The sequence below is a fragment of the Triturus cristatus genome, chromosome 2_1 (genome assembly GCF_964204655.1).
Source record: "Triturus cristatus chromosome 2_1, aTriCri1.1, whole genome shotgun sequence".
NCBI lineage: Eukaryota > Metazoa > Chordata > Amphibia > Caudata > Salamandridae > Triturus > Triturus cristatus.
The window spans coordinates 852687820-852706235 of record NC_140581.1 but is presented as its reverse complement, the minus strand read 5'-3'; the positions used below and the strand labels follow the sequence as shown (position 1 = coordinate 852706235).

At 49.7% G+C, this 18416-nt stretch overlaps 1 protein-coding gene across 3 annotated transcripts in view; it reads left to right on the top strand.

The window, feature by feature from the left end:
* Positions 1–18416, top strand: part of SMARCA2 (SWI/SNF related BAF chromatin remodeling complex subunit ATPase 2) — a 1761756-nt gene that overhangs the window by 975974 nt on the left and 767366 nt on the right. For all 3 annotated transcript variants that reach the window (XM_085632958.1, XM_085632957.1, XM_085632956.1), the window contains exon 26: positions 4098–4325. In XM_085632958.1, the coding sequence (XP_085489084.1) occupies positions 4098–4325 (228 nt within the window). The remainder of the gene's footprint in view (positions 1–4097; positions 4326–18416) is intronic.

The window sequence follows — 18416 nt, the reverse complement described above, 5'->3', positions numbered from 1 at the left end:
ACTATTGGAGATACTGCAGCAACATTCCCCATCAGTTTCACTCCCAAATCCAGGGCAGGTGCTGCCCCGTACTCATTCTGAATCTATTTACGCACTTCTGGCAAAACAGCTAATGAAGGGGTACCATGTGTTCTGGTATATATTGCAGCAACGACTTTGCCCCCAAGTGGCACAGTCTTCCACAGGGGAAGCTTTCCCTCTTGGCAAGCAAATTGTTAAAATCCTTTGTTTCTCCTCGGGTCCCATATGAGGAAACACTACTTCAAGCAGACTTGTTATTTGTGCAAACCAGAACAGAATTTCCTCCTGTCTAGTGAGAACCTTCCCCATGACTAAATTTAATATTTGTGGGCTAGTGCCCAGTGTGCCTATTGAGGTTGTGCAGTTCTCGCAGGATTTAATATCAATGTTCGCCTAATGAAATATGTCAAGCATCTGTATATTGTTACTAAATTTTTATATAATGCATGCACCTGTGCTGTTGTCAAATTATCGACATCAGGTTGCAGTATGTATCTGGCTCGTATTAGCCATATTGCTCCCTCATTGCTAAGGGGACCTAGTCTAACATTTTCTGTTGTGTGTGGTAGGGCGCCATCAAACCTTTTTCTGTGTTCTTGGTATGTTAAAGGTATTTCTATTTCTTCATATGGTGTGTAATTGTTAGGGACTTCAGCTTGTGTGTAGTTCTGAAACACCATTATTCTGCTGTCTGCTGTTGGGAATGTAACCCATGAAGAGAATACCTCTGTCCCATGTACTTTGTGAGCCTCAACGACTAGGTTGAGCCCACTCGTAAGTGTGAGACCATGTTGTAACAGTTTTTCAATAACCACATGCCTGCAGTTCTCAATAATGTTAACTGCTTCAGGTAGTCTGTTCCAAACATAATTATATATGGATTTCAGGGAGGATAACACAATGGGATGACTCTGAATGGTTCAAGCTTGAACTACCTACAGCCAATACATAGGGTTTACCTACTCCGCTGAGGAGGATAGTTTCCCTAACACCATGGACGGCTCTGACTTAGAAGATGTGTAAGGGTCTGTGTATGTGCAAGAGGGAACTCCTAAGGCGATCCATTAAATAAGAGCCAATGTTGGTGGAGCCATGTCGTACAATATCTATTTTCTCCGTAGGAATTGTATGTTTGTTTAGACAACATAAACGTTGGGATGGTGCTAGACTGATTCTGTATACCCTCTCAGTATAGGTTGGTCAATAGTCCTGTTAGCTCACAGTACCCCCACTAGTCCCCCTAAATCTAGAAGGGTGACCAGTGGTCTGGGCAATCTTTAAAACATGACAACACTGACTTACCAAGGAAATCGTGGTAACAGATCTAGAACTTTTTCGCTCAGTCACTCGTGCATACTCGGGTAGATACACATGAAATACACAAAGGGCTGTTTCAAATATTCCTTGAACCATTGTGATTCTTGTATAGAATATCTATATATATATATATATATTTTTTTTTTTAGCAGAGTTTTATATAGCGTGAACTTGACCCGAATCCAATCGGGTATCAGAGCACTTTACATAGCACGAGTTACGTTGAGGACACACATTCATTCATTTTTTTAAGTTATTTTTTTTATGTTAGGCACGGGGAGATTAAGTGATTTTGCCCAGAATCACAGGAGGTTTAGCGTCGTTACCGAGACTCGAACCCAGTTCCCCCAGGTCCGAGGTCGAGCGTCCTAACCGTTAGGCCAACTCCTCTATATGCGCTGCAATGATTAATAGACAGAATCAAATAAATGTGATTAGGACAGTGAAAAGAATGAACAATTCCACCATTGTGCTAAAAGCAGTTTGTATGTGCTGGCATATAAGTACTGTGTATAGTACACTCCCACTATGCGCTCTCTTAGCTAGTTGCCTAGGGCGGATGTTCTGCCAAGAATCACGTACTGGATGATCTAAACACCCCCACCCCCATTACCTGAAGAGGCAAGTGGTGCAGGTATCACTGTCTTGGTTACAAGTTGGACATCACTCCTCGCAGAGGTTAAACAGGAATCAGCTGGTCTGAGACTCAAACAACAGCAACTACCTTGTAATGACATATCTGAAAGAAACACGTTAGTTAGATTCCTCACCTTAGAATATCCCCAGGCGTCACGCTGGATCCGGAAAGATTTTTGTAGCAATACCTCTTGCGCATCGCTAGGCGTCGTCTGCGGCTCCACGTCCGTCGTTGGCATCGTGCGCCGGAATGACGTCGTCGGAGTACTTAGACGCCGCCCTCGCGCGCTGACGTCAGTTCTTCTTTTTTCTGCGCCAGTGAGCGCCGATCCGGGAAGAGCTTACCCCTAGTCATTTTTTGACTAACTTTTTTTGACTTTTTTTTGGTCTATCGACTCGACTCTGGTGCCGGTAGGATGCCTGGTTTCAAAGCCTGTGACGCCTGTCATCGCCTGATGTCGGTGACGGATCACCATCGCCGGTGCCTTTATTGCCTGGGGGCAGCCCATGACGCGGAGTCGTGCCTCGATTGCCAGGCCTTGACGTCGAAAGCTAGGCGGGAGCGGTCCCGTAAGCTTCTCGAGCTTCGGCACTCGGCTCCGCGCCGCTCTCGGTCCCGGTGCAGAAGAAGGTCCAAGGACCGATCGCAGACCCGCAGTCATCGCTCGTCGGGGTCTTCGGGTAAGTCGAAGCACTCCAAGCACTCCAAGAAGTCCAAGAAATGACATCGCTCTTCGGACTCCCCTCGCCGGTCGCGCGACTCGGCTGAGGGTCAGGGTGGTCCCACCCCCGCTGCTCCGTCGGAGCCGCGTCCGTCCCCATACCCGTCGGTCCCTGGGACTGACGCGACTCTGGCGGAGGTCAGTGCCTTCCTCTCGGCCATGAGGGGCCTGGCTCCGCCGTCGACGCCTGTAGGCGCGCCTTCGGGCCCCGCAGGTTCAAGCTTCTGTGTCGAGGTTTCAGCCAAGCTGACAATGTTTATTCTCCTGTGATAGCCATGTCACCTTATTGACGAATAAACAACTTTTGCACAATGTGTGTTCAGGCCTTATGCTAAATGTTTAAGGTGTTGTGATTTTGTACTTACAAAGTGGGATTTCTAAGCAATGTAGATTCAGATAAACTATGCCTGCACTGTCACACAAGCAAATGTGTGTCAAAAGTTTTAGTGTAGAAAAGAAGGCAACTTGAACATGTGCATGTAAAATGGCAGTGTTTCTTACCGGGCGTAACCTAGCTACGTGACATTACATACCATGATTGGTCATCCACTTTGATTGAGCTGTATTTTGATCTACTATGATGCCATGTGCCAAAAACCATGTTGTCATCCATTTTTTCTGTTCCTGACCAATAAATAATTTCTGTTGCTTCGATAGAGGGATGGTATGATCAGGCTGTATTCTAGCATTGATATTTTGGTACGTGTCTCATACTCTGCAAAGTCTTTAAATTAAACTTTGATTTTTTGTTTCTGAAGCAGTCTGTAACAAAATGCTTTTGTAGCACTTTCTAGAGCACTGTGCCTCCTTTTGCAGATTTCCTATTGCCCTTCTTGCTTCCCAATGTACTTTATTTTGGATGTCTAGACTTTTTTTGTCTGCCTCTGCATTATGGATTAAGGAACTGAAGTAGGGTACAGGAAGTGCATGCTTACCAGTTGACGCCACTTTCACATCAGTCCGCTGTGACTGGTTTGGTCTCAGTTTCAATACCTGAGACCTCTGTTGGGTATTTTTAGACTTTGATTTCAGCTTTGATATTAAGGTTTGAGAAGTTCTGGAACCTGCAGGAAAAGATTACACCTAGCAGAAATATTATTTCCGATAGTAAGTTATTCATTTGACAACCTCGGCGTTGTAGTTTTTCCAACCAGTTTCTGCTTGTTCCAGTAGCATTGAAATAATTTTCAGACAAGAAAGATATTATTACATTGATGTTTTGAAGGGACCCCTGTTGACATAGTTTCTATTGTTACATCTCAGAATACTATTTAAAATCATAACCTTTCACAATAATCTCACATATGTTAAATAACATAACACCTTGTTTTTTACACTTCAGCAAATTCCTGAAAACTATGACGTGTTTTGAAATTGTGTTTTATGTCTGTTCTGTTTTAGGATCTTCAGGCACAAGATAGAGCCCACAGAATTGGTCAACAGAATGAGGTCCGAGTACTTAGATTGTGTACTGTCAATAGTGTAGAGGAGAAGATTCTTGCTGCTGCAAAGTACAAGCTGAATGTTGATCAGAAGGTTATCCAGGCTGGCATGTTTGATCAAAAGTCTTCCAGCCATGAACGGAAGGCATTTTTACAAGCCATATTGGAGCACGAGGAACAAAATGAGGTAGGCATTGCATTTACCTTCTGTTTTCCGTTGAAAGAACTGGGGAAACACATGGTCTTCCCTACCAATTAGTGCATAGGTTTGAATGCTGAACTTTTACAGACCTCTTCTGGTTGCGTCATAATTGTCTGCTGTAGAACTTACTTAACAGCCACAAATCTGCCGTTTAATTTAAAGTTTGGTATATTTTTAAGCTCCAAATAAGATTGAGGTAGCGTGTATGGGAATAAAAATGAGAGGTAACATGTCTGGCCATTTTAGACTACTTTGCGTTCTCTGTAGCCCCAGTGTCTGTTTTGCCTTGAGATGTGTATACATTTCTTGAAATGGATTTGCTCTATTTTTCGTTGAGCAGAGATTTTTTTTATGCACAATTCTAGACATGAGGACAGCAATGTAAATAGAACTCTCATTTTATGTTCCGAGGTGGAACTTAATGGAAACTTGATTGCTAATGCAATTTAGAAGTTAAAAATGAATATGCTGTGATTTTGTGCATGAATGTTTCACAATTGCAATGCACAATGATCTAACTGTGGACCTGCTGCTGCTGTCATGGAAGGAGGTGTAACCATTCAAGTGTTGTAGCCTAAACCTTGCTCTCTCTGCTTTTGAATGGGTTAAAAGTGCTTTAGAATGGGACTCAACGTTTAAGTTAACCAGATTGGTAATATGTTTTTTACTCGTTTTCTGTGAGTGATTTTCCAATAGCTCTTAAATTACTTCCTTATGCTTCTGGCCCGGCCCACAAGCGTAATCAAAATATGTGCATGCCATGTGTAGACCAAATAGAATCTAATTTCTGTAATAAATGGCCTTTGCTAACAGTCCTTTTTATGGGACATTATCATATTGATTGATCTCCATTGGAGAATATAATTGCTGCTAATTTGGAAAAGTGACTTTGTCCTTTTTCTTAGCCCTGTTTTCCAAACTTTTTCATCATGATTGCCAGATACCGTCATATAATTGTAGAAAACATTTATCCGAGAAACTCACCATAGGCATAGACATTTACAGACAATGGGAAGTACTTTTGGATATCATTTGTATGAAGCTGTTTAACAAATGTATATTAATTTAGAAGTTCTGTTCTTCAGACTAGGTCATAGTTAAATGAGTCAATTGACGTTTCCACTAGGAGAATCCACTGTTCCGAAAAGCTATACTTCTCAGAAGAGACTAATATCTAACATTATTAAGGCAATAATTTTTGTGAGTCTAACATTCAAAGGAGGATTTCAACATCAATAAAAAGTTAACTAAACCCATTTTCTGTGGATTTAGCCTTAAGTCCAGAATTGTGTAAAAAGGAGCGATTTTCGAATGTTGGCCCAGAGCCCTGTTACCCTGCCAAAATCCTTTAGTAATCCCATCAATAGCGGCAAGGACCTGCTGGGGGAATAGTGCCTCATCTGCATATGAAGAGATGATCTGGGTCGTGCCCCGTACTCGAATCCCCAATGGCTCTGCAAAAGCAGAGCTAGGGATTCAATCGCGAGAGCGAAGAGGAGTGGCGAGAGGGGACAGCCCTGCATGTTTCCCCTTCACACAAAGCACGCTTCCGAGAAATTAACCCCTATCTTAACGTGGTCCCTGGGGCCAGTATGTAATTGCTGCACCTAACTGCAAAAGATGGGCCAAACCCCATCCCTCCCAATACCATAAGTGGAAAGGCCCAACCCACAGAATCAAAGGCTTTTTTTATCCAACTCGCAATAATCATCCATTGTCTTGTGCATCACGTCCGTCATCCTCCGTAGATCAAAGGCCGTGCTACTGGCAGACATAAAGCAGCATTGGTCCTCATGCACCAAACCACATACCCCTTCCCCCAGCCATGTATCCAAAAGTTTTACATAGTATTTTTACGTCCGTATTGAGCATCGTGAGGGGTCTATCTGACAATGGGTCTGAATCATCACCCCTCGGTTTCAGCGTAAGGCTAACAACTCCCTCCCTCATAGTGGGAGGGAGAGACCCATTGGTCCGCACCTCGTGGGGAACTTCTAAAAATGTCTCTTTGAGTGTAGTGGAGTAGGTCTGGTAAAGCTCCTTGGGAACCCATCCCTGCCGGGAGCCCCGGGCCTGCTGAGGGCGCAAATGGCCTTGCCCAGTTCCTCTAGAGAGATCTCTCTCCAAGTCCTGCACTAGATCCGGTGACAGCACAGGCAACCCTGATGCCCCATAAGAAATCTTCTGCCATACCCGTGGGACCCACTTCTCTGTGGCGCGGTACCCCCCCTTAAGGTGCTGCACACAAACATTCAGAATATCTCTACGGTTGGTCACCAGGACGCTCCCCGGAGCGCAAACACAGAGGATAGGGGGAAGCTCCTGGTTCTGCCATAACATCCATGCCAGAAGCATACTATATTTGTCCCCTTCCCTGTGTAAACGTTGGCGGTATGTCAGGAGTGTACATGTATCCAGAGTATCCAAGAGCCTCTATACCTCCCACCTGGCGCCAAGCACCCTCGCACGCACCTCCGACTAAGATACCTCTGAACCCTGGCTGTCCACGAGACAGCGCTCCTGCACCTCAAGCGTGGCCCCCAATTGTCGCCGCACACCACAAGTGGTTCCAGCACATGCCCCCCTCATGACTGCCTTAAGGGCTTCCCAGTCCATAGCTTTGGAAGTCACAGTGCCCCAATTGACAGCCAGGTAATCTGTGAGGGAAGTCACCAGCGAATCTCAACACATGGCATCCTCCAGGAATTCAGAGGGCATATGCCAGCTACTCGCTCTGCATCACCCCAGTGTATGCGTCGCAATACCAGCACATGATCAGAGAGGAGCCACACCAAGTGTGTCTCCGCATCGAGCCTCTGAGGGTCCACCCCAGCGACCAATAGGCAGTCCAAACGACTATAAGTGTTATGAGTCAGGGTATGACCTGTATACTCCTGACCCCAGGTGTAGGAGAGTAGGGTCTGCAATCCTATGATCACCCAGATGTTTTGCTTTTTGCTTCATTGGTTTACGACTTTCCCTGGCTGTGGGCCTGCCAATCAGACCCACAGCCTAGCTGTTCTCTCTCGAAATTAACACACATGTACATTAGGTGCATCCACTAATTGGAACTGGGCCGCCTTATCAGTCCCTGTATCAGCATACCACAGGTATCCAGGGCATCGGTGTACCCAGGGCCTACCAGGGGCTGCAGTATGTATTATGCCACCCCTGGATGGCCGCCCAAATCTGACACAACTGGCTGCACGACAGCTGGGGCAAGGTGGTGTAATCACCCGTTGCTGTAGGTGTAGTATTCCTATACCTAACCCTAAAATGGACACATGGATTCCTATCAGTCACTCCTATGGCAGGCCTTATCAATCCTGAAGGCAGAGTGCGGGGAATCATGTGGGATGGTGCTCTGGCGCGAGCTGAGCCCGTCGACGGCTTGCGGAACCAAGTCCTAATAGCCGTTCCATGGTGACGCGTGCCAACTACCTTAAAATGCATTATAATCCTCGCGGTTACTTGCTAACTCTGGCATCGCATCACCCACACATGTCGAGTAAGGTGTTATACAAATTGGAATACGAACCCCTCGCCAATTCTGGCGACGGGGTTAGCATTCCCCCCTTTTAGAGGGGCACGACCTGGAAGTAACCTTGAACCCCGGTTAAAGTTGACTCAAGCCTCAGCATCACAAAATGGATGCTGCCACCAGACACAAGTCTGACCTCCTGCTGCTGGGAGACCTTCCAGCGAGGGGAGCTTGGACAAAGGGTTTCCTGTCGAGGGCGGTGTTAGCACCATCCCAGACAAGGTTTGTGTATCCCAGGTAGGCAGGGCTGAAAGGAAGGTGATTGCAAGTGGCACCCTGGTGCTCACTGTGCATAGCCCGGCTCAAACCAGTTTTGGGGGCAACCCTGCCCCTGAGCTGGGGCGAAGCCGGACAAAGGATAGGGGTGTAACCACCCCCCTCCTGGCCCCACCCATAGGTAGGACCTAGTCACGGGCCAGCCCCTTTTCCTAGAATAAAGGTAGGAGCGAGTCCCCTTCCCAAATTGGATAATTCTGAATCTTGAACTACTTTCCACGAACTCTTGACTATTTCTGAAGACTCTCCCTTGTGGCTAAGGAGTAGCCACCCTGCACCAGCAGGCACCACCTAAGCGCTTGCGGTTTGCTGTACGTCTCTCCCACGGATCAAGACTGCCCAGCTCGACGAGACCCGGGTTCCCTGCCATCTCTGACCTCTACCTACATCGTCAGCCCAGCTGAGATTCGTAGGTGTGACGAGACCTGCGGGACCGGCCATCTTCAGAACCTGCACGACGCTTATCTAGCACGCCCACCGAGGGACCCTCGAGTGAGTGCACCTAGGGTTTGAGAAGCCCTAACCCTGAGCGGCTCCAGCACCGAAGTCTGCCTCCCCAGCATCCACGAGATCTGCGTGGGGGCCCTTCTGCTCCTTGCTGCTCACCGCGTTGTCTGACCACTCGCCGACCGGCTTGTGGCCCTCTTCACGACACACCACGACAGTCTTTCATCACTGGTCTGGTTGCTCCAGACTGGCTCTTGCTCCCCTTCAACAGAGGAGTACCTCGGACCCTCCTGGTCCACTCCAGACGCCATCTTGACTCCACCGCGTGGGTTTGCCACTGCCAAGACCTGCTGCCCCACTCCTGGGCCCAGCATCATCGACAGCAGACACCTTCGTGGGACAGCTCGCCCTCCATCCTGGTCGCCGCCGCGCCTCCTGGCCCGAGGAACAGGCGAGTCCGACGTCCTCCACTCACCTGGTCGAGGTGACTTCATTCGGTACCTTCCTGGTACCCACACGATCGCTGGCTAGCGGTTGAGAACTGAGTCCCATCTGCTTTCAGGTTTCCTTCATCACCGATCCAGGCTTGGATCTCGCTGAACATCGACACTGGTCGCCTGCCAGCAACTTCTTCTTTCAGGCTCCTGAGACTACAACGAGGACTCCCGACATCTTGCTGAGCCCCACGCAGCCGCAGCCTCTGGGCTAGGTAACTCGAGCATCTCGGTGCTCCATCGTAGGTTCACTCTACAAGTGTCCAGTTCCTTTTTCGTTTAGTCCCACTGATCGGATTCCTCCGGAATCAGTAACTTTAAACTTTCTAACCTCTCCCATTCCACTTGCAGTGTAAATGGTTTCGTGCCCTTCGGGCATTTGTGTAAGTTGTGCAACCAGAAGTATTTTCCTAAGAGTTTTGTATTGTGCTTAGCTCCCTGACTCATAAAGAGCCAGGGTAGTCTTGTTATAAATAAATATCCTTTATTTTCATAACAACTTGTGTGGTGTCCTTTCACTTGGCGTTCAAGGGGTATATGTGATGGTAAACAGCTGGCTTAACACGCCCTCTAGAGTTTAGCCTGAAGACTGCTCTTGTCCACGCTACTAGAATAGCTGGTCTATAAGGTTGACTTATAACCAATCATCAATAAGGGTCGTTTGGAATGATACACAGTGATCACTAGAATAGTGAGCACTACATATCAGGCCAACTTCTCACACCAGGCATGCAGTACAAACCAGGACCCCATGTTGTGCATAACCACAGCGAGGAGGTCATCAGGGGCTGTGTACCCCACCTGGGCGAATGGCAGTCCCCATTCCCATCCAGGAGCCAATTAAAATCTCCCCCCTTCCAGATCACCGGAGTCCCTACATGGACTTCTAATAGAAGCTGAATATGTTCAAAGAAGTGTTTATCATCAGCATTAGGCAGGTAAATGCTGAAGAGCGTAATGGCCTTTACATACATTGTACACTGGAGCAGAAAACAGCGGCCCTCTATGTCCATCTCACTATACGTGTGCCTTAAGGGTTCCCCGGGCGCAATCCAAATGGCCAACTGTGAGAAGTTGGCCTGATGTATGATGTCACTAGTTCTAGTGTACACCTTATATCAGTCCAAATACCCTTATGGTGATTGGTTGTAAAGTCAACCTTATAGACCAGCTATCCTAGTGGTAGCATGGACAAGAGCAGTCTTAGGCTAAACTCTGAATGGCATGTGAAGCCAGCTGTGATACCATATATAATCCCTTGAATACCAAATGAAAGGACACCACAACAGATATATATATAAAATAAAGTGTATTTATTCTAGTCAAACCCTCAGCACTCTTTATGAGGTAAGTACAACACAGTCTTATTTAAGCATACATTAAGTCACACAGGTAAGTAATACAGTTAGGCCCTAGGGGCCACGCAAACCATATACTAAGTAAGTGGTATAAGAACCACTGTCACGGAAATAGAATAGGCCTAGGCCTAGGGAATCGCTGGGGCTACACTACACTAGCGTTAGTTAGGAAGTGGGAGGCCCACGGGATTCGTGTGCAGAGTGGAAACACTCACGCGTAATGCGTAAAAGTCAATAGCAATAGTACAGTTTAGAAAACGGTAGATTTAGGACACTTCCGGAGTAGCTAGGAAGTTGAGACTTGAAAACTAGACACTAGGATAGTCACTATCCTGATGAGCACCAGAGTACCCAAGTTACCTAGCCCACAGGCTGCGGGTGCATAGGGGTGAAGATGCGTCGTTTTCGTCGTCGACTCCTATGGATGCCTGAAGAAAGATGCTGACAGGCAGTCAGTGAAGAGTGTCCGGTGGATCCCAAGGCTGGGATCAAGACGAGAAGAAACCTGCAAGCAGAAGGGACAGAGTCAAGGTCACTAGCCAGTGACCACGTGGAACCAGGAAGGAACCAGGCGATGTCGTGAAGATTGCAGGTGAAGGTGAAGCTTGTCGCTGCAGCCAGGAGGACCAGGAAGCGTCGAGGACGATCAGGACCAGGAGGCGAGCTGTCCCACGAAGGCTCTTGCTGTCGGCGGCGTCGAAGTTGGACTAGGACTCACCAAGCCTTGGCAAGCAGAACCCACGAAGAACGAAGGACTTGCTTCTGGTGCAGACCAGGAAGGTCTGGGGTGCTTCTTCTTTGCAGAGAAGCGGGAGCCAGTCTGGAGGAGCCAAACCAGCGCAGAAGATTTCAGGGTGCGTCGTCACAGAGGCCACTAGCCAGCGGGCAAGCAACCGGACAGACGCGGCAAGCAGGAAAATGCTGAAGGGCCCCACGCAGGACTCGTGGAGTGTGGGGGGCTGATCTTCGGTGCAGATGGTGCTTGGGGTTGGGGCTTCTCAATCCCCGGTGCACAACTTCGAGGGTACCTCAGAAGCTGCGCTGTAAGTTACTAGCCACTTTTTCCAGGTAGCCGGTCCCACGTCGCTCGTCGCCTCCACGGATCTCAGCTCTGCTGCAGATGTGGATGAGAGTCGGAGAAGTCTGGAAGTCAAGGCTCTGGTCGGGCTCTGCAGTCGGTTCCTCGTAGAACGTGGGCAAAGCAAAGGGTAGTCTCTTGATGGTGCCTGTTTGCACAGGGTAGCCACTCCTTGGCTACAAGGGAGATTCTTCAGTCTTCTTCTTTCGTCGAATGTCGAAGGTCCAGAGTTTCTGTTCAAGTTTGCAGGTTCAGGATAATCTAAAGTCTTGAGGCCCAACTCCCACTCTTATACTAATCTGGGGGGCTGGGATACCTGCTAGGTCACGCCTTATGGGTGGGACCTGGGAGGGGGTGGTTACACCCACTTCCCTTTGTCCAGTTTCGCGCCAGAGCTGGGGCTGGAGTGCCCCAGCGCCGGTTTGAACTGGACTATGCAAGGAACACCTTGTGTGCCCCAGGCATGTCTCATTCCTTTCAGCCCACCCTTGCCCCAATACACTAAAGGCTGTCTGGGGAGGTGCTGGCACCTCCCCAAGCAGGAAACCTATTGTCCAGGCCTCCCTGGCTGGGATCACTCCCAGCAGCAGGAGGTCAGACTTGTGTCTGTGGCAGCAGCATCCATTTTGTGATGCTGAGGCTTTGGTTAGAGTTAAACAGCAAAGTAGGATTTTAACATGTCTCTCCCTCTAGAAGGGAGGGATAATATCCTCATCACCAGGAATGGTATGGGGGTATTATTCCAAAGTGTTAGACACCTTACACGACATGTTTTGATAAAGCCAAACCATAGTTACCATAACCGTTTAAGATTATAAGGCACTTTAAAAGTATATGGTAGGCTATATCATAGAACAGCTATAAGGACATGGTTCCGAAAGCTGCAGACAGGCTCAGCTCATGCTAGAGCACCAGCTCACATGTTACCAAGCACTCTGCCTCCAGGATTGTTAAGGCCTGCCATAGGAGTGACTGATAGGTACACATGTGTCTATATATAAGGGTAGATATAGGCATACTATACCTAAGCAAGGGGTGATTACACGACCTTGCCCCAGCTGAGTGATCAGCCAGTTGTGTCTGATTGGAAGGCCAGACCAGGGGTGGAATAATACATGCTGCAGCCCCTGGGAGGCCTAGGGTACACCTATGCCCTGGGTACCTAGGGTACACTGTACAGGGTCCAATAAGGTGATCCTTACCAATTGTGTATGTACCTAGGGTACATGGAGTCCATTTTACAGAGAGAGCAGACAGCCTGAGACCCTGAATGGCAGGATCTCAGGCCAACTAAGTCGAAAAACCAGCTAGACACTAGGCAAAAAGTTGGGGGTAACCATAGTCAGATATCCACCTTCCTACACCAACCCTCTAGCACAAGAAGAGTATGTAACTGAAATAAGTTTACCCCTCCATTTCTTCTCCAGCTTCTAGCATTCACCCCCATTAAATGCATTTCAAACAGGCTTTTTACACCTTATGGTGTCAAAGGAACAAATGGACCCTATACATCTTAGAATAACTTTTCAGGCCTGTAACATTCCACGTTAGAATATTTGTACTGTCCGCTATCCTATTTTACAACAACTCCTCTTAAGCACCAACCTCTGGCCCGTCCCCGCCCCATTGACATGGAGAAATGTTTCATCAGGGGAGGAATAGACACTCAGCATCTTGCAAGCGCTGCAATCAGCAGCCCTCATTTCACAAACAGCGGGAGCAACACCCTCGACTACCCAGACCGGATAGACAATAGAACAATGACAACTCATAATGCACATCCATCAAAATCCATGCAGTCAGGATCCACAGTCAAAACCCATGACCCACAACCATGGCCTACCACTAAAGTGGAAAAAGTACTTCCAACCACCTGAACAATGTAATATCATACAAAATGCTAAATACCAATCATAAAGAGACCATTAGTTCTAGATTCCTTCCCTTGAATTACCCCCAGGCGTCAGACTGGATTCTGAGATTTTTTTTTGTAGCAGTACCCTTGCGCGTCGGTAGGTGGCGTTGGTCGACTCTGCGTTCGGCGTCGTGGTCATCGGGGATGACGTCAGAGTCTACTTAGATGACACCCCTGCGTGCAAATCCGGCGTGAGCGTGACTTTGTCACTTTGTGTCTGTCTTTATTTTACTTTTTGTTGACAACTTTATCTGAAAGAAACACGTTAGTTAGATTCCTTACCTTAGAATATCCCCAGGCGTCAGGCTGGATCCGGAAAGATTCTTCGTCAGCAATACCCTTGCGCGTCGCTAGGCATCGGCGGCGGCTCCGCGTCCGTCGTCGTGATCGCCGGGATGACGTTGTCGGAGTACTTAGACGCTGCCCTCGCGCGCTGACGTCAGTTCTTCTTTTTTCCGCACAGATCCGGGAAGAGCATACCCTTTAGTCATTTTTTGACTAAACTTTTTGGACTTTTTTGGTTCATCTTTCGAGTGGACCTCGACTACTGGTGCCGGTAGGGATGCCCGGTTTCAAGCCGTGCGACGCCTGTAACCGCCTGATGTCGGTTACGGAACACCACCGTCGGTGTCTCTACTGCATTGGGGCCGACCATGATGCCCAGTCGTGTCCCGACTGCCAGGCCTTGACCTCGAAGGCTAGGCGGGAGCGCTCCCCCAAGCTCCTCGAGCTCCGGCAGTCGGCTCTGGGCCCCGGTCAAGGAGGTCGAGGGACCGGTCGAGGAGGAGGTCGAGGGACCGGTCGTGGAGCCCAAGTCATCACCGCTCGTTGGGTTCGAAGTCCTCGCATTCAGGTAAGTCGAGGCACAGTAAGAAGTCGTAGAAGAGGCGACATCGCTCTTCTGACTCCCCTCGCCGGTCCTGCGACTCGGCTGAGGGTTCGGGAGGCACCACCCGCGCGGCTCCATCGGAGCCGCAGGAGTCGCGTCCGGCCCCACACCCTCCGGTCCCTGGGCCTAACACGACTCCGGACGAGGTTCGAGACTTCTTCGTGGCCATGAGGAGTCTCGCTCTGCCTGCGCGCCTTCGGGCCCCGCGGGTCCGCTTGGGAGGCCTAGCGAGCGGGCGGCCCCGGCGCCGTCGTCGACTTCGGTCCCGACGCCTCAGGTTCCCGTGGGATCCAGGCCAGGATCCCGGTCGATGCCGGTTGACCTTACAACCCCTCTGCCGGCGCCAACTCCTATGGGGCCGCCCCCAGCACCGTCTTCTGACGACGTCGTCCCCAGTTTTAACCCCGGTCCGGCGTCGGAGCGGCACCACCCGGCCCGATAGATGAACAATTCATCTACCGCCTGGCTCCGTCCTTTCAACCTGTCTACCAGGAATCGGATGACGGGGACGACTGGGAGGGGTCTGAGGACCCTCTGGCACAGCAGTGCCAGTTTAATCAGGAGTGGGCAGAAGAGCTGGGGGATTCCAGTGGTCTCGATACTTCACCTGACTCTGGCTTCATCACTCCTCCCTCCGTGGCTACAGAGGAGGGTGCAACCTATTCTGTGGTGCTGCGCAGGGCGGCCGAAGCACTTCACTGGAGCTCCCTGCAGCTGCCGTGAGGACTAACCTCCTTACGGAAGTGCTTCAACCGCCAGTAAGCTCTTCGGAGCCTCTACTGCAGTTCAATGAAGCACTCACTGACTTTCTGATGGGCACCTGGTCCAAGCCCTCCACAGTAACTCCTGTGGACCGGAACGTGGCCACTGTGAGAAGTTGGCCTGATATGTAGTGCTCACTATTCTAGTGATCACTGTGTATCATTCCAAACGACCCTTATTGATGATTGGTTGTAAGTCAACCTTTTAGACCAGCTATCCTAGTAGCGTGGATACGAGCAGTCTTTAGGCTAAACTCTAGAGGGCGTGTTAAGCCAGCTGTTTACCATCACATATACCCCTTGAACACCAAGTGAAAGGACACCACACAAGTTGTTATGAAAATAAAAGGATATTTATTTATAACAAGACTACCCTGGCTCTTTATGAGTCAGGGAGCTAAGCACACTACAAAACTCTTAGGAAAATACTTCAGTTGCACAATTTACACAAATGCCCGAGGGGCACGAGAAACCATCTACACTAACAGTGAAATGCGAATGGTTAGAGTCTGGAGGTACTGATTCCGGAGTGATCCGATCAGTGGGACTTAAACGAAAAAGGAACGGGACACTTGTAGAGCGAACCTGCGATGGAGCACCGAGATGCTCGCGTTACCTAGCCCGGAGGCTGCGGCTGCGTGAAGTTCGGCAAGATGTCGGGAGTCCTCGTGTAGTCTCAGGAGCCTGAAAGAAGAAGTTGCTGGCAGGCGACCAGTGACGATGTTCGGAGCGATCCAAGCCTGGATCGGTGATGAAGGAAACCTGAAAGCAGAGGGGACTCAGTTCTCAACCGCTAGCCAGCGATCGTGTGGGTACCAGGAGGGTACCGGCTGAAGTCACCTCGACCAGGTGAGTGGGTGACGTCGGACTCGGCTGTTCCTCGGGCCAGGAGGCGCGGCGGCGACCAGGATGGAGGGCGAGCTGTCCCACGAAGGTGTCTGCTGTCGATGATGCTGGGCCCAGGCAGGGGCAGCGGATCTTGGCAGTGGCAACCCAAGCGGGGGAGTCAAGATGGCGTCGGGAGTGGACCAGGAGGGTCCGTGGTACTCCTCTGTTGAAGGGGAGCAAGAGCCAGTCTGGAGCAACCAGACCGGTGATGCAAATAATCTTGGTGCGTCGTGAAGAGGGCCACAAGCCGGTCGGCAAGTGGTCGAACAACGCGGTGAACAACAAGGAGCGGAAGGGCCCCCACGCAGATCTCGTGGATGCTGGGGAGGCAGACTTCGATGCTGGAGCTGCTCAGGGTTTAGGGCTTCTCAAACCCTAGGTGCACTCACTCGAGGGTCCCTCGGTGGGCGTGCTAGATAAGCGTCGTGCAGGTTCTGAAGATAGCCGGTCCCGCAGGTCTCGTCACACCTACGACTCTCAGCTGGGCTGATGAGGTAGGTAAAAGGTCAGAGATGGCAGGGTACTCGGGTCTCGTCGAGCTGGGCAGTCTTGATCCGTAGGAGAGACTTACAGCAAACCGCAAGCGCTTAGATGGTGCCTGCTGGTGCAGGGTGGCTACTCCTTAGCCACAAGGGAGAGTCTTCAGAAATAGTCAAGAGTTCCTTTCGTGGAAAGTGGTTCGTGATTCGGAGTTACCCGATTATCTGATTATCCAATTTGGGAAGGGGACTCGCTCCTACCTTTATTCTAAGAAAAGGGGCTGGCCCGTGACTAGGTTCTACCTATGGGTGGAGCCAGGAGGGGGGTGGTTACACCCCTATCCTTTGTCCGGCTTCGCGCCAGCTCAGGGGCTGGTGTGCCCCCGAAACTGGTTTGAGCCGGGCTATGCACAGTGAGCACCGGGGTGCCACTGGCAATCACCTTCCTTTCAGCCCTGCCTACCTGGGATACACAAACCCTGTCTGGGACGGTGCTAACACCGCCCTCGACAGGAAACCCTTTGTCCAAGCTCCCCTTGCTGGAAGGTCCCCCAGCAGCAGGAGGTCAGACTTGTGTCTGGTGGCAGCATCCATTTTGTGATGCTGAGGCTTGAGTCAACTTTAACCGGGGTTCAAGGTTACTTCCATGTCGTGTCCCTCTAAAAGGGGGGAATGCTAACCCCGTCACCAGGACTGGCGAGGGGTTCGTATTCCCATTCGTATGACACCTTACTCGACATGTATAGGTGATGCGATGCCAAAGTTAGCAAATAACCGCAAGGATTATAATGCATTAAAAGTAGTTGGCCCGCGTCACCATGGAACGGCTATTAGGACTTGGTTCCGCAAGCCGTCGACGGGCTCAGCTCGCGCCAGAGCACCGTCCCACATGATTCCCTGCACTCTGCCTTCAGGATTGATAAGGCCTGCTATAGGAGTGACTGATAGGAATCCATGTGTCCATTTTAGGGTTTAGGTGTAGGAATACTACACCTACAGCAACGGGTGATTACACCACGTGGCCCCAGCTGTCGTGCAGCCAGTTGTGTCAGATTTGGGCGGCCATTCCAGGGGTGGCATAATACATGCTTCAGCCCCTGGTAGGCCCTGGGTACACCGATGCCCTGGATACCTGTGGTATGCTGAGACAGGGACTGACAAGGTGGCCCAGTTCCAATTAGTGGATGCACCTAATGTACATGTGTGTTAATTTCGAGAGAGAACAGCTAGGCTGTGGGTCTGATTGGCAGGCCCACAGCCGGAGAAAGTCGTAAACCAATGAAGCAAAAGCAAAAAATCTGGGTGATCATAGGATTGCAGACCCTACTCTCCTACATGACCCCCCCCCAAACTTTGGGACAATAAGCTAACCTTGACCAGGTGAGTCTTCTTGCTCTAAGTGGAAATACCTGGAGAGCCCATCTGCATTGCCATGATCAGTGCCAGGCCTATGCTCCACTGTGAAGTCCATCCCCTGTAGGGAAATGGACCACCTAAGTAGTTTGGGGTTTTCACCCTTCATTTGATTTAGCCACAAGAGGGGCTTATGGTCGGTCTGAATCTTGAAGTGAGTGCCAAACAAGTATGGCCTCAACTTCTTCAGGGCCCAAACCACAGCAAAGGCCTCCCTCTCGATAGCTGACCAATTCTTCTCTCTGGGGGTCAGCCTCCTGCTAATAAAAGCTATGGGCTGGTCATGACCATCAAAATTCAGTTGCGATAGAACAGCTCCCACACCCAGCTCCGAAGCGTCTGTTTGGACAATAAATGGTTTGGAGTAGTCTGGACTCTTTAGGATAGGTGCTGTGCACATGGCCTGCTTTAGGTCATCGAATGCCTTCTGACAGCTTGCTGTCCACTGAACTTTTTTTGGCATCTTTTTACTTGTCAGGTCGTTTAGCGGGGTCACAATGGATCCATAATTTCTGACAAATTCCCGGTAATAACCAG